Source organism: Nilaparvata lugens, chromosome 5 (genome assembly GCF_014356525.2).
Source record: "Nilaparvata lugens isolate BPH chromosome 5, ASM1435652v1, whole genome shotgun sequence".
In the NCBI taxonomy this organism is placed as follows: Eukaryota; Metazoa; Arthropoda; class Insecta; order Hemiptera; family Delphacidae; genus Nilaparvata; species Nilaparvata lugens.
Genome location: NC_052508.1, coordinates 57,752,275 through 57,767,356, shown reverse-complemented (window position 1 = coordinate 57,767,356; position 15,082 = coordinate 57,752,275). Strand labels below are relative to the sequence as shown.

The following is a 15,082-nucleotide window of genomic DNA, read 5'->3' as shown; positions in this document are numbered from 1 at the left end:
TGTAAATAGATTTATTTTGAATATTCTGATTACACAATATTAATTTCATATTAACCAATTGAAGCAAACAAACTCAAACTTAAAATTATCCAATGAAAATAATCATTTATGGTATTATTTCAATAAAAAACCCAAAATTATATGCTTTCAAGTACATTGAATTCAAGTTTGTTTTTACGAAGTAAAATCATTCAACTACTTTGCGGAGGATTCTGTGAGGTGAGGACTAAGCGCAGTTTCGAGAAGCATTTCGGTTGCTATGTAAACAAAATAAACTTGACACCTTGAATTCGTACCAGGTGCCAGAGTATTCGTGTCGTGTTATAAACTTTTTAGAACTTGAACTTTTATAAAGTTTGAAGTTGAGAGTAGAGTTGGTTTGTACTGAAATAACATAGAACTAGTAATAATTTGAGAGTGTAACGTTTCACACTTTACAACATGTAGTCAAAAGCTCCTTCTCAAAATAAAACGTCCACAAAGGTTAGTAGAAAATCTAAAAATGTACAGTAAAAACTTACTGCAAGTTTTATGGTATTGCAATTCAGTAAAAAAGTGGGTTACTGTAAAATTAGGTACCTCTTCTTTTTTCAGTAAGAATATTTTTTTACTGAGTTTTGCTTTAATTCAGCATTTAAATACCCTAGCTTATTTGCTCTATTCTAAAATTCCTATATGCACTAAAAAGTTGACAAAAGGGTAATACTTTCATAGAAGATAAAAGTATTTGTACTCGAGAAAATTGACAATCTACCTCAGGTAAATTGTGATAATTTTTCAAATCCTTCAAAAGCTAGTGTGTGTTTGGCATGTACAGCAGTTAGTAGCTATGCTTAGAGAGGTTTTGGATGCCGTTGCAGTTTCACTGTCAACAACTGTTTGATGTCTAAAAATTTTCCTAATTTCTTGAACACTTAAAAAGCCGTTCCTGTCGTCAAGAAGGGTGATCATGAGAACCTGAAAGGTGATTGAGGCATTCATTGATCAAGCATCAGCTAGAAACTTTCTCTGAGGAGAATAGCCTGCTCTCCAAAATTTAGTATAGCTTCCGAGTTGGGAGATCAACAGTGATTGCAGTGGACTATGTATTACCTGAATTACCTTCCTCTTCACCAATACCAGCAATGCCGGATGGGTTGCGTCAAGAGTTTAAAATATATAACTTTTCACATTTATCACATTTGCAACTATCGAGATTGCAGTACACGTCAGACAAGGCCTACCAGGTCGTTAAGAAAAAAATCCTGAATGGAATAAAAACGGATTTCTCCTAAGCCAACACTTGAGTTTCAGTTTGAATGCTGGTGTGTTCAACATCTTCAAATCCCCCGGCAGCCTATTGAAGATCCGCAAGGCCAATGCAGGAAATGCATCACGGGTCTTTGACAAGCGACGGTATGGCACATCTATGAGACCTCGACTTCTAGTGTCGTGATCATGGAAGTCACTCCTCGTGTTAAACTTTTCAAGATTTGCTCGCACATACATAGCACACAAGTAAATGTAATGACTGTAGATGGTCATTACACTTGTGGATTGGAAGAGAGGTCGACAATGATCCAGAAATCCACTAAAGGTAATAATGCGGATGGCCCTCTTTTGCAGCTTGAAGACATCTTCACATGCAGAAGCATGACCCCACAGCAGCAGTCCATAGCTCAGGATGCTATGAAAAAGCGCATGGTACACTACCAGCAAGTAGGGCCTTCTCACCAACTGCGTCAACTTCCTAAGCAAATAGGTGACTCGTGACAACCTCTTACAGATGCCCTCAATATAGCACTACCAGGTGAGCCGTGGATCAATGGTGACTCCAAGGAGAGACACACTGTGAGCACTGAAGGCCTGACTGCGACTAAGTGTACAGACCAATCTTTGTGTCTTTCCCACATTCAGTAGCAACTTATTTGCTTCCAACCACCCTCTAGCAGCATCAAACAGCAAATCAGCCTCCTGCTGTACCTGGGCCAGATTTGGGCCGGAAGAAATCAATATGGTATCGTCAGCAAACTTCAGTGCCCTACCCTCAAGATCAAGGTCATTGATTGCAACCAAGAATAATACAGGTCCTAGAACCGAGCCCTAAAGGACTCCATGATTTATAGACAGAGCCCTTGAATTTGCACCTCCAATGGATATGACCTGTCTTCGATCCTTCAAGGACGATTTGAGAGCCCGAAGAACAGCACCACCCATACCATATCGCTCGATCACTATTTCATGAATTACGCAGTCAAATGCTTTACTCAGGTCGCATAATGTCAGAGACAGGCAGTTGGTTCCCTCGAAAGCTTCCTGAATCCTCTCAACAAGCTCAGCAACTGCTGTCACGGTCGACCTATTCTTTCTGAAACCATGTTGAAGATCAGAGAAAAGCTCATTAGTCTCGAAGAACTCCACCAGTTGCATCTTCATTACTGTCTCAAAGATCTTGGCAAACACTGGAATGACAGATATAGCTAAATACTGGAATAGATACAGGTCTGTAGCTATTCATGGTGCAAGGATCTCATTTCTTATAGATAGGTACTGTGCGCGCAGTTTTCAACAAATCAGGGAAAATTCCAGCCCTCAAACACTTGTTTATAATCTCACACAAAGGGCGGGCGATTACATCAATAATGGCTTTCAACATGAGAGTAGTCATTCCATAGATATCCTGCTGTTTGAAGTTTTTAAGTTGGACACAATTTTTATGATGTCAGTTGGTGTCACTTCCCGCCAATGAAGTTTTCTCACTCCTCTTGACTTCACACTACTTACTGGATTGCTTAATGCCTGATTTTTAGTAATTCACATCAGTCCGAGTAGATTTTTGAAATCTTTAGAAATGGCGGAAATTGGCGATGAAGATGCGGTCGAGAGTGATCCGCGGCTGCTCTTCATCTACAATTATTTATCAAAAACTGTCAAATTCAAAGTTGATAAATGGCAGAAAATGATGGGTAATGAGGAATTCAAGGTGAGATCGTATTTAGAAACAGAAAATACATTATCCAAGTTAACTTGTTATTGTATTTATCTTGATGCACTATTGTTTTCCACAGCACTCTACCTGTAATTGATCACACTGTATGCCAGTTTTAGAAGAAGGATGGCACTCTATGATCACTTCATTTCATTCACTCTACAAGTTTTTTATTAGTTTTATATCGCTTTATAAAGTAGCCAATTTCATTAATAAAAATGAGCTGCATATGTGTACTTTACATGCAACAATTATGCTGAAATACAAAACCATATATTTTTCTATTCTTTTACAATTTATTTAAAAAAATATTTCAATAAACCAAATTCAGTTTTGGTTTTGAAAATACCTGTAAAACGACTCAACATTATCACACCTTATATCAAAATATCGCTTCCAAATATCCAAGTTTATTAATGAATTTTCATAAAATATTAATGTCGAATTTTCCAATGCCGAGACACGCCATCCGAACTTGAATAAGCTTTCCCATACACAGATTGATCTTAAATCTATTATTCAGATGATATCCTATTAATATTGATATTGCTTGGCCAAGCAAAAGGGACTATCGGACTGATCTATGCACACATCTTAATAATTTTTTACAAGTTGTCAACTTTCATCAAGGGTGTTTTATTTAACGGTTATGAATTCAATGTTTTCTGTTTTTGCAGTCGATCATCATGGACTTCTTCAGCAAGACATTCATCAATATGCTGGTGGTGCGGCTGACTCCTGCCGGGGTGCTGATGCCCTCTCACACCTTCCCACCGGGCAGCAAGGTCAAAATGTCCTACTTTGTGCGATGTCGGGAAGAAGTCATCACTCCGGAGAATTTCAAAGAACTGATCGTCTATGGAGACGTGGCACCTAAACCTATCGATGAGCTGGCTGTGTTGGTAGAAGAGGTGAATATTCTAGACTAAATAGATGAATTCACTAAATGAAATATAGATTTCAAAATCCAAGTGCACTTTTTATTGAAATATATATAGACATTGTGCATTCAACTTTTGAACTAATTTATTGACCTTGACTATTGCATTGTCAGGCAGAGAAATTGTTATAGAAAATCATGAAAAATATTATTTCAATGGAGGAAAATCTCTCTTCATTTATAGGAAATGGGCGACTACAGTGGACTATTATTACATAAATCTCTTAGTTTGTCTAGATTGCTTGTGACAGGCAAATTATTTATTGTTGAATTGATCGAAATAAGAAATATTTAGATATGAGATGAAATAATAATAATAAATTCGTAAGGCTTTTGTTGGTGGGGAGTCCCTTGCGGGAAGTTTCCACCTCGCTTGAATATATAATTTAAGCCGTCAATAGCCCTTACAACTGTCATACTTCAACCGGGACCGACAGTTTAACGTGCCCATCCGATAACTTGAGATGAAATTTTTCCTTGATGTGTCTCTCTGATATTAATTTTGATAAATTTCTGTAGATAACATGAGATAGAATAGATTGTTATAAATGTAATTATGGCAGTTTTCATCAAAAGTTTCATACCAAATACCTATGTTTGCCAAAGAAGACTATTTTGTTGTATTAGCCATCTTCTGTAATTACTCAACTATTAGGTACTCATATACTGCGATACTCAACAAACTGTGGCTCTTATAGGTTCCATTCATACTACATTCAACCATTAATTTTGTATTATTTTTTTACGAAGTATTTTTATCATACTATTCAGGCCAACAATCTCTATGATCTTGAAAAATATCTACTATTATTCATGCAATAAATATTCTCATTCAACTTGATTAGCATTTTACTATAGTTATTAGCTTTTGGAACAAGTTCTATTTCTCATGTATTATTTGTAAATGTGACATTATTGTAATGTATTATGTGGTAGGTGATGATGCCCCTGCTAACAAACCCATCAAACCATACGAACTGGCCCCAGGTTGTAGTTCACGATGTCAAGAAACATGTCACCGATTTGAAAAACATTGTCTACAAAGTGCGCGGAGAAATAAATGGCCAGACTCTGCTGCCTTTGCCCGATGGAATCGATAAGGTCTATGAAGTCGAGAGCCGGATTATTGAAAGGTAAAATATGTCAACAAAATATTTCGAGGTTTTTTTATCATTGTAGCTTGCATTTCAATGCAATGCAGTGTAGCTAAGTTGCTAGCTAGAGTCGTTCCAGTCGTCGTTAAGTAATTCCACCTCAAGATAAGCTCATACATCCAAAATCTTCATACTTCAACGTCATTTTTTTCAACAGAAAACTCAAGTTTACAATCAAATACCAAGACCCAGTTGTACAGAAGCCGGTTAAATTTTAACCTTGATTAACTTTACGAGAACCAATCAGAGAATGCGTTTTTGAAAAGACTGGTTCTCGGGGAATCAATCACGGTTAAAATTCAATCGGCTTTTGTGCAACCGGGTCTTGGTGTTTTACTCTCAAAAATTTACTGAATCAACCTTGTTTGAATACTATGTTTCAATGTTTTATTTTTAGAAACGGGTTTCGCTCATTATTCACACTCGCAAATGTTATATTCATATTTTCTTTTTCGCATACTCACTTTTTCGCATCAAATATAGTGTAAAAAAATCCCTACTTATTCATTACTGTTATAGTGTTATACTTGCGTTTCAGTAATGGAGAAGACGTAGATTTGAAGTTGAAGAGTGCCTTGGAAGGTGCAGTGATCAAGTGGGCCACTCAGGTCAACAACATTATCAAGCAGACCTCTAACCAGGTGTTTCAAGCTGAGCGACATCCTGTTCCACAAGCAGGTACACTATGATACAAGTAATACCCATACAATAACACTGTCCAAACAACCTATGTTACTCTTAAAACAATTTCCAAAGTACACTTGAATATTTGTGTAGAGAATCAGTGACAGATTCATTATAACAACTCACACTTCATCAAATGGTAAAATTTCATTCTCAAACTTGTTTCTTCTCATTAATTTCCTCATATATTATGGCTTCAGTTCAAATTTGTGCAGGGCTTTCAAATGAAAAGAAAGAAAAACCTCACTGTAAACGTTACTAAGACGATCTGGCAACAGAGCAAAGCGAGAAAGAGATAGCGCTATCCGCTTTGTTGAATGATAGACAAGGATAGCAATACCATTGCTAATCAAACACTGCCATTATAACGTTATGCTCACTATAGAATGAATACGGTGTAAATAGAAAAGAATCTCAGTATAAGCTTTTACCAATTCGTTTTAACAGTTTATATAATTATTGTAAAAATTGTTCAAAATTTTTCAGAATTTGATTTCTGGAAATCGCGAGCAATCAACCTGGAGAGTGTATATGAGCAGCTGTCAGATCCTCGGGTGAAGACCATGGCATCTATACTGCAGCTGAGTGACAGTGCATATCTGCCTTGCTTCAAAACTATATTTAGAAATGTGGTCGCTGGTAAGCATTTCAATATAATTAGATGTACTGCTTGCTCTTATACATGTATTAAGTTGCATTGTGAATGATTACAGAACTATAATAATAATTGACTACTCCTTAGTCACACTTCGAAATATAGTGAATAGATGTGCCTGAACACAACGCATATTCACCCTGATAGTGAATATGTGAAAGATGAACCTGAACGCAGTTAAATAAACGTGAAAAGTTCTTTATAGAATTTTACAAATTTGTATCAAGTGGAAATTATCGGTGTGATGATAAAGACTATCTCCTATTGTTTCTCTATAAGAGTTATGTTAGGAATGTTCTGAAATGCTATCACTAGAAAATACTATCCACCAGTGACTAGTTTTTTGATAGTGCTTTAAAATTGAACAGTGGTTTTAAAATTTAGATGATATCTCCCCGATAATGACTATTTGGTCCAACATTTCCGCATTTCTATTGAACACTTTTCACAATAATTCTTTGAGGGTTTGGTTAACTTTTGTAATTAAAAGTGATTCTATCAATTATTGAAAAAATAATAAAACAGTATCACCTTCTGTTACGTTTGTAATTAATAGTTATTTTTCAATTATTAAAAATAATGAAACAGTATCACCTTATGTGAATTTTCAATTATGTAGACTTCTTTTAAATTTTTCAGGAGTTCATGAGGCTCGAGAAATAGATAAATTTCTGAAACCGTTGCAAAAGCAAATTATTGCAATAGAAAATGCAGAATTCAATGAAATCGCTCCTCTGCTCTCACCAATGTTGCATGTTCTGTGTCTGACCTGGGTGCACTGCAAGTACTATTGCTCTTCAACCAAAGTCATTACTGTACTGAAAGAGATTTGCAACCTACTCATTCTGCAGGTAACAATGTTATTCAACTAAATAAAAGTACACTAATCTTGATGTGCCTCATATTCCTTAGTTTTGAATTGGCGAGAGATAGCAATACTTATGTGAAAATCAATCAGTTATTCATTCCAAACGGTAATGCTTGAAGCTGAAAACATCAGATCTCTCAATTCTTAAGTGATCATCGCTATTATTCGCAAAATATTGTTTGAATTGAGGCTTTGTAAAATGAAAAAAATTACGGTTATGTGAATTAAACCAATAAGGAAACAATTCTGCATTGTTCTATAATTTGAATTGGTCATTCAAATAAAACGAGTCAATCACACTACCAACAATTTTAGAACAATCTTTTAAACATGATTATATACTTTACTATTGATGGTATTGGATAGGAATTACCTATCTCCATTCACTATAGAACTATTCTGAATGAATTTGGCTTCCGTAATGGTTTGACATCAAATTGTTCGATTTGAAATTTCTGTTTTGTGAAATATATCATCGTATTATATTATTACTATGTTGTATCAAAATAATCCTATTAATTATTATTCCTACGTTCTTATTTTGTTGAGTGGCATATTAGAGGTAAGATATTCAAAAATATATTCGTTCAAGATGATGTGCACTCAACATTCACCCTAACCGTGAACATATTCTCTCTTAAAATTTGATTGTAATTTTATGAATACATCGAGGATGTAATTTATTTAGTAGAATACTCGATTCACTTGCGTGTGTAACGTTGCAGGCAAATAAATATCTGGATCCTGAATCTATATTTCAAGGTGAAGTTGACGAGACTATTCCTCGTTTGAAATCCGTTATCAATATTCTGAATGATTTCAAGTACGATTAACATTTTATAATTCCACACTAGCCTGTTAGCAACAGTTGCTTCATAGTAGTGCACTTTTACTTTTTATTTGTAGTGGTCCCGTTATAGAGTAGTTATAATTTAAATCTATAATTTGCAATATTATAGTCTACATAGTAAAAAGTAGTGTGAAAAAGGCTAACTTTGCACTTATTCATCATCACTTATTGGATTCAAGTTCATTGCAATACAATTTTGCATTCTACCTATAATTTCCAATGACGATGAAAAGAATAATAATTTACAATTTATCAGAGTTCATTCAAATTTTTGAAATGTAGACCTTCTTCATAATAAGATGAATGGAGTAAAAATGCAATGATTCATAATAAGATGGAGTAAGAAGGAGAAACTTGAAGGAGAATCATAGTCGAGAAACTTGTATTTTTCTCATCTTATTTATGAGAGTAATTTTTGGGAAGTTGCATTCAGTCTTAACTAGTAGTTCTGTGAACAGTAGACGTCACGCAGTATTCTCATCCACAAGTACCTGATTGAAACTATAGACCTTATGGAAATACAGCAATAGACTGGCTTCTCCACACATCTGTGTAATCACTTGTCAGCTGATTTATGATGAATAATTCTATAGTCTGATTTTTACTCTAATATTGGCTTATGAAGGAGGCTTCTTTCTCCTTTTCTATTATCCTTGAAATGCAAAATTTCCAAAAACCTTGTATATACGTCGATGCGCAATTAAAAAAAGGAACATACCTGTCAAATTTCATGAAAATCTATTACCGCGTTTCGCCGTAAATGCGCAACATATAAACATTTAAACATTCAAACAAACATTTAAACATTAAGAGAAATGCCAAACCGTCGACTTGAATCTTAGACCTCACTTCGCTCGGTCAATAAACTATTTGTTTGCGGTTTTATCAAGTGTAGCTTATCACATAAAAGTAAACAATGAACAGACAAAGTAAAAATCTTATTTGCTTGATTTGATAATTTTATAACAGAGCAATACATTCATATAGGCACATATATTTATATAGAGCAATACAAATGAAGTAGTACTAGTATATATCAATAATAATCACAATAAGTGTGAATTCAAGATTTTACATCTGATTCTACAAGAGTGTAGTTGAAGCCAGATCTATTATTTTTACCTCTTCTACTGCATTTAGAGTGTTCTGAATTTGGATTTGCGTGATTGACTATTCTGAATCGATTTTGCAGGCAACTGTTCGAAAGTGCTCGCGTGCATCTTCTGTCTCTGTTTCCCCCGGAAGCGACGGTTGTTCCGTGGGAGTTTCATTCCAATCTGGTGTTCGATCACCTCAACACCTACTTGAAGCGTCTCGATGTAATCGATGTAAGCGGTTCACTTCAACAACCTATTTATAGTTTGACAGGAATAGTTTGGAAAAAACAAACCGAGCTGGCCTATGAATAAAATGAGTCCAGAGTATAATGCTAATAATAATCAAGCTATATCATTATTATGATTATGTCTTCTCCAAAAAAAGTTTTATAATTTGCAATGATTGTTCACAATTTCATAATTAATTTACTCAAATTTTATACATTTTTATTTCATTGTCCTAATATTCGATTGGCTTTATCTTGAAAATGAAGTTCAAGTTAACCTTTCAATCAATTCATATACTTAATACAATCCCTTAGAAACAATACAATGGATTTTTTCCGACTCTTACAAAACGCCCAACTGAAAATCAGGTTTACAACATAACGAACTCACAATTCCCATCTCAAAATAAACATAAGTATTTTCCAAATGGCGACTTATTTTATAAATTGTCACCTTTACAAATGAAAAAAGGACAGTACTTTATACTAATACTACATACTACTTTATTCTGATTTTGATTAAATGATGGGTTGATGATTTTCTATCAAACTGTTTATCAAGCAACAATTTACCTGCTTAACTTGAAAATGACTCTGAATAAGCTTATTGATTCAATATTTCCTTATCTCATGCAACTGAATAAAATGTTTCCACGGCTTTCCTTTTATGATTTCTTCTAAGAACCTAAGATTTTTCCGAATTATTGTTATCATCATCACCAATATTAAGTTAATATGTATATAATTTAAATTTTCACAAGATGTTATTTTCATTACAAACTAGAAATAATAATTACCCGTTTTCAGGCTGAATTATTTTATTACTAGCTGGCCCGGCGAACTTTGTACCGCCAATTAGTTTAATGCATCTCTTGACAAACATTAGCTGGATGTACACCTGAGGAGGCGCAATGCACATTCTATTTATATAGATAATTTTCCAACTGCAAAATAAATATTTTACTAAGAATCAATTAATGCTGAACACCGAAGACAGCACAATTATTCGAAACAAAGCAATGTCTTTAGAGCAAGTAACCTGAGGTCGCACTGCTAGATGGTTACACACAGAACAGTCATTTTGTTTTTAGTCGGGGCGTTTAAAATAAAATACATGGGCGGTTATGAAGCAGCACACACTCTTGTCTACTATCTACCGACGGCTGTTGTATGACGCAATGATTATGACAGCTGATTTTTAATTCTGTGTGCGGCCAGATCACAAATCTTCTCCCATAAGGATTAAATGTAAACTCTGAAGGACCTTAGGAAAGAGTCCTGAAGTCGGATTATAAATTTGATAGGCCATAAACCTGGTCCTGAACATAACGAACACAACTAAAAAAATCATCAAATTCAGTGCACCTATAAAAAAGGTTATTGAATGTCAAAATTTGAGGCTCGATTTTTATTTATATAAATAGGACATGCTAATCGTTAAATGTTCAATCCTGCACTTTCCATCCCAAGGGTCGCCTAAGAATTACTATTAAATTAATACTAGTAAATTATTCTCATTTAATTTATATTTCTAAATTAATACTTGTAAGTTCAAATTAATTTATTTCCCAGGTTGTTATTTAAAAAAATGAGTTTTATTTTTACTAATAAGGTGATAAAGAAACTTCCTACAAGGTCTGTGTGTAGGAAGGAAATTATTCTATTTCATTCATGTATTTCGTGGTAGAGTGGATATTACTGTCCAAACTTCGCCACGTCAACAAATTAAAAAGTCATTCTATTTTATAAGTGAATTTGATATGATCGGTTTATGTTTTGTTTGCGAAGGAGTTCTTCAAAATAGTGGTGGAGTACTCGAAACTGGAGAAGGTGGAAATCGGTGGTCTGAACGGCCGCAGTCTGGGCACAAAAGTGGCGCAGATCTTTGACGAGTTCTCGATGGCGTTCAGCGTTCTGCAAGCTGTCCACTACAACCCGGCCGACCCCGAGGATCCCTCCTTCATCGAAGACTACGACCGCTTTGTCGGCAAAATCCTCGACCTGGACAGGCGCATGGCGGCCATTGCATCGCTGGCCTTCGACGAATGCCACAATCTCGAGCAGATATTCAAGGTAAATCTGTCAATTCAGTCAATAAATTAATTTGATTTGTGCATATTTTCAATGAAGAATAAATGAATAAAAACCCACACATACTCAATATTAGAAGATAAATATGAGGGTTTCTTGATCCATTCCGTACTGCGATGTATTAAAACACTATTTCAATGTTTTATACAACGACATGCAGTTAATTATTCAAGTAAATAAACAATTTTGTTTACTCACTAACTGAAGTATTAAAATAGTGTTTTAGAAGAAAAACTTAACAAAGCAACTACTGGCTCTATGATGGGGTGCGCTGAAGAAAAAAATTGGGGATAATGCCTCTCCAACTATGATTTCTCATGTGAAAGACAGGAAATCGACAACTCTATTATCGACAATTATTATTAACGTCGATAATTTTAATGTATCTATGCACATGAGTCGCCGCCTCCTAAAACGTTGAGGTGCGTACAGACTTTCGCTCTGCTCCGCAACCGAACGTCACTCCAGCAGAGCGATTGATGATCGACCGGGGAGCAACAGTGATTCGACCGGGGAACGCGAGAAGATCTAACATCTTCCGTAACGTTCTTGATGGGTGCGACTGCAGAGCGGGGGCGGAGCGACTGCGGTACGATGGAGGAACGAGGGCGTTACGAGGGCGGAGCGTGCTCGGTGCGGGTTGGAAGCGCGTATATGTGTACGCAGCTTTAGATATCAATGTTGAATGCTATAAATGTTGCTTTTGCATTCAGGTTTTTTGCTCCTGAATTGAGGTCTGTCTCAAAATCTTGTTGTAGGATTTTCAAAATCCTACATGCTTTTCTTGAGGAGGATAACACTGATAACAGTTGAATTTGAATGTATTATACTTTTTCAAGTTCATGCTACTGTAGATGTCTGTAGTTTATTCATCATGATTCGTCATCACATACCATTCGTCATAATGTGATGAAAGTCATGATTCTCTTTCTGAAATATTAAAATTCATCAATTTTGGCAATATATCTCTATTGCAGATGCTGTATGTGATGGGTTCAATATTGGAAAGACCAATAATAAGCGTTGAAGTCTCACCCAAATATCCTCGAATCATCCGTCTCTTAAATGAGGAAGTGGATTCAGTAAAGGTAAATATGCAAATCAATATGCTAATATTATTTTTTCCTTTAAGAATAAATATAATTTAATTATAAAATGAAGTATAAAATGGAAAATATACTTTTAGTCAAGTTCAAATGCTTACAAAAGAGTCATCCACAAACCACAATCTATGGAAACGTACAACTAAAACAATTTTAGCTTGAAATTAACAGAATTGAATAAACTTATGTCCATCAGAATAGTGTAAAGAAATACCTCGATTAATTATTCTCCTTTTGTACTAATAATACTTATTATTGAAATGATTGGCAGAGAAAACCATGCGATGTTTGATATTGCTATATAATTGTACTACTCAATTTATTTTCAGTAGATTACTGAATGACAGAAGTTAAAATCAATTACTTTGTCAAATACTACATTTTTTCTTCATCTACCGTAATTGTTTTTATCCTTTTGAAGATCACATCACATCTTCCAAACACACCAATCGCAGTATTTTTTGTTTCCTCTAATAGTTGATATATGTTCATAAGTTTATGATAATCTAATTACATGCCATCTTGAATTATTTTTTCTTATCTGATGGAGACAGCCGTTATGAAACAGAACAACCATTATGAAACAATAAAATGATGAACATTGATAAGGTTTATGGGTTTTCCTTGAAATAATTTACAAAACACGTTTTGTGATTTCTACTTTATGAATGTAAACATTATCCCTTACAGAAATGTTTGATCCACAAGCTAGTGTGCTGTACAAAGGTAGTACGTTCTATCTCAAATTATTTTGAAATTTACACTAGAAACAGAGATGTGAAATTTTCCATATTAAAATGAAATGATAGAGGTGTCACACATAATAGTGCGGAGCTGACAACGTCTCTTTCATTCCACCTCAAATTATTATCTTATCTGATAAATTGTGATGTTTCACAGAATCTGTTCGATTCGCAAGCTAGTGTGTTGCGAGAAAGCAGCAAAATGATGGTTGGCGCTCACTGGCCGCCTGTCTCTGGCAGTCTAGTATGGATTTCCAATTTGAGAGCTCGCATCACGAATCCTGTCGAAACTTTTAAAGCATTTGATAATCCGTGAGTAAAATCTTGAAGCTGCAGCCAAAGCTAAGTATAATTATTGTTCATAAATAACTGTTGTTTACAAGTGAGTTGTATCGTTTATCTTTGAATAAATAATATATAATTGTATCCCAATTGTATAATGAACTGAACTATGAAAAATATTTCAGATTATAGGACATGAACAATATCAAATTCTCTACCAAGGAATAAAACTCCCCATCGATTGGACACTGAGGGAAATTGTAAATTATTGATCATTCAAACGACATCTTGAATTATGCATATTGATTCACTATCATGTTTTAGTTTTATTCTTGTGTAAATGAAATCATAGTGCATTGCCACATTGATAATATGATAATATTCATATGGGAATGTATGGTATTTTCCCAGTTTATCAATCTCAATTTCATTGCCATTTAAAAAAGTCAGACAATGTCGAAGTTCCGTCTCAAAATTGGACAATTTTCTTATTCAAAGCTGAATAATACGATCAAAGAAAATATTAGTATCGTGCATATTGCATTAATTTTATTTTTCAATTCAAGACCCTCTCAGAAAAACCAAGCTTGAGCTCTAGGAGGCTAAATTGCTATCTGAAATTGTGATCTAAATTTGATCATGTTCAACTACTAAAAAAAGTTTAGCTTTTATCAGATTTTTATCTATTTTGAATTTCATTTATAAATTTCAATAATTACGATTGAATTGTTATAAGCTTGATCATGTAAATAATTTTTAATTGGAAACTTCATCCACCATTTTTTTCTTTTCTTATTCACAATAAGTCTGTGGATATATTTTTCAAGTACTGTAATTTATTTAACAAGTAATTTGTACTAGCTGTTGCTGAATAAATTCTGACAAATATATTTACTCGTTGCTTTATTGTAATGTAATTCTCTGATAACATATTTCTTAGTAACTTTGAGTAATAATATATTTCCTTCTTATGTTAGTATCTCTCACACTGCTGAAGCTGAGAGAGTGCTGGAAAAGTTTGAAAATATGATATCGCTACTTGATGACCTGGAAATGGAACTGATCGACCGCTGGGTGAGCAGAGTGCCTGAAGAGTGCCAACAAAATCTCAATAAATCACTCATCACCATCAACACTGACAAAATGTTGAATCTGAATTTTGACCCCAAGGTGAGCATTCCTCAACCTACTGATTTTTTATTATAGCTGCCCGTGATTGATTGAAAATTACATGAAATTGAATCAATGAATGAATGAATGGATTCGTCATCAGTTCCTTGTTTCCAAAATTATGGCATTTGGCAAGGACCACATTAAGCTTTTTTCAGGTGTTAATCCAATCAGCAAATCGGAGAGCTTCCTGCCCTGCGGACTCTAAAAACGCTGTCTGAAAACGCTTAATATAGTCTGGCCCTTACTC

General features: G+C 34.6%; 1 protein-coding gene across 1 annotated transcript in view; it reads left to right on the top strand.

Moving 5' to 3' along the window:
- The first annotated feature begins 316 nt into the window (after positions 1-316).
- The window catches only part of LOC111048465 (dynein beta chain, ciliary), an 81,976-nt gene continuing 67,210 nt past the window's right edge, over positions 317-15,082 (top strand). The window contains exons 1-14 of the mRNA XM_039428862.1: positions 317-486; positions 1,062-1,074; positions 2,819-2,962; positions 3,646-3,879; positions 4,845-5,041; positions 5,601-5,740; positions 6,233-6,385; positions 7,041-7,252; positions 7,995-8,092; positions 9,312-9,447; positions 11,232-11,516; positions 12,512-12,622; positions 13,538-13,692; positions 14,640-14,832. Coding sequence (XP_039284796.1) covers positions 2,831-2,962; positions 3,646-3,879; positions 4,845-5,041; positions 5,601-5,740; positions 6,233-6,385; positions 7,041-7,252; positions 7,995-8,092; positions 9,312-9,447; positions 11,232-11,516; positions 12,512-12,622; positions 13,538-13,692; positions 14,640-14,832 — 2,046 coding nt within the window. The 5' untranslated portion in view covers positions 317-486; positions 1,062-1,074; positions 2,819-2,830. The remainder of the gene's footprint in view (positions 487-1,061; positions 1,075-2,818; positions 2,963-3,645; positions 3,880-4,844; positions 5,042-5,600; positions 5,741-6,232; positions 6,386-7,040; positions 7,253-7,994; positions 8,093-9,311; positions 9,448-11,231; positions 11,517-12,511; positions 12,623-13,537; positions 13,693-14,639; positions 14,833-15,082) is intronic.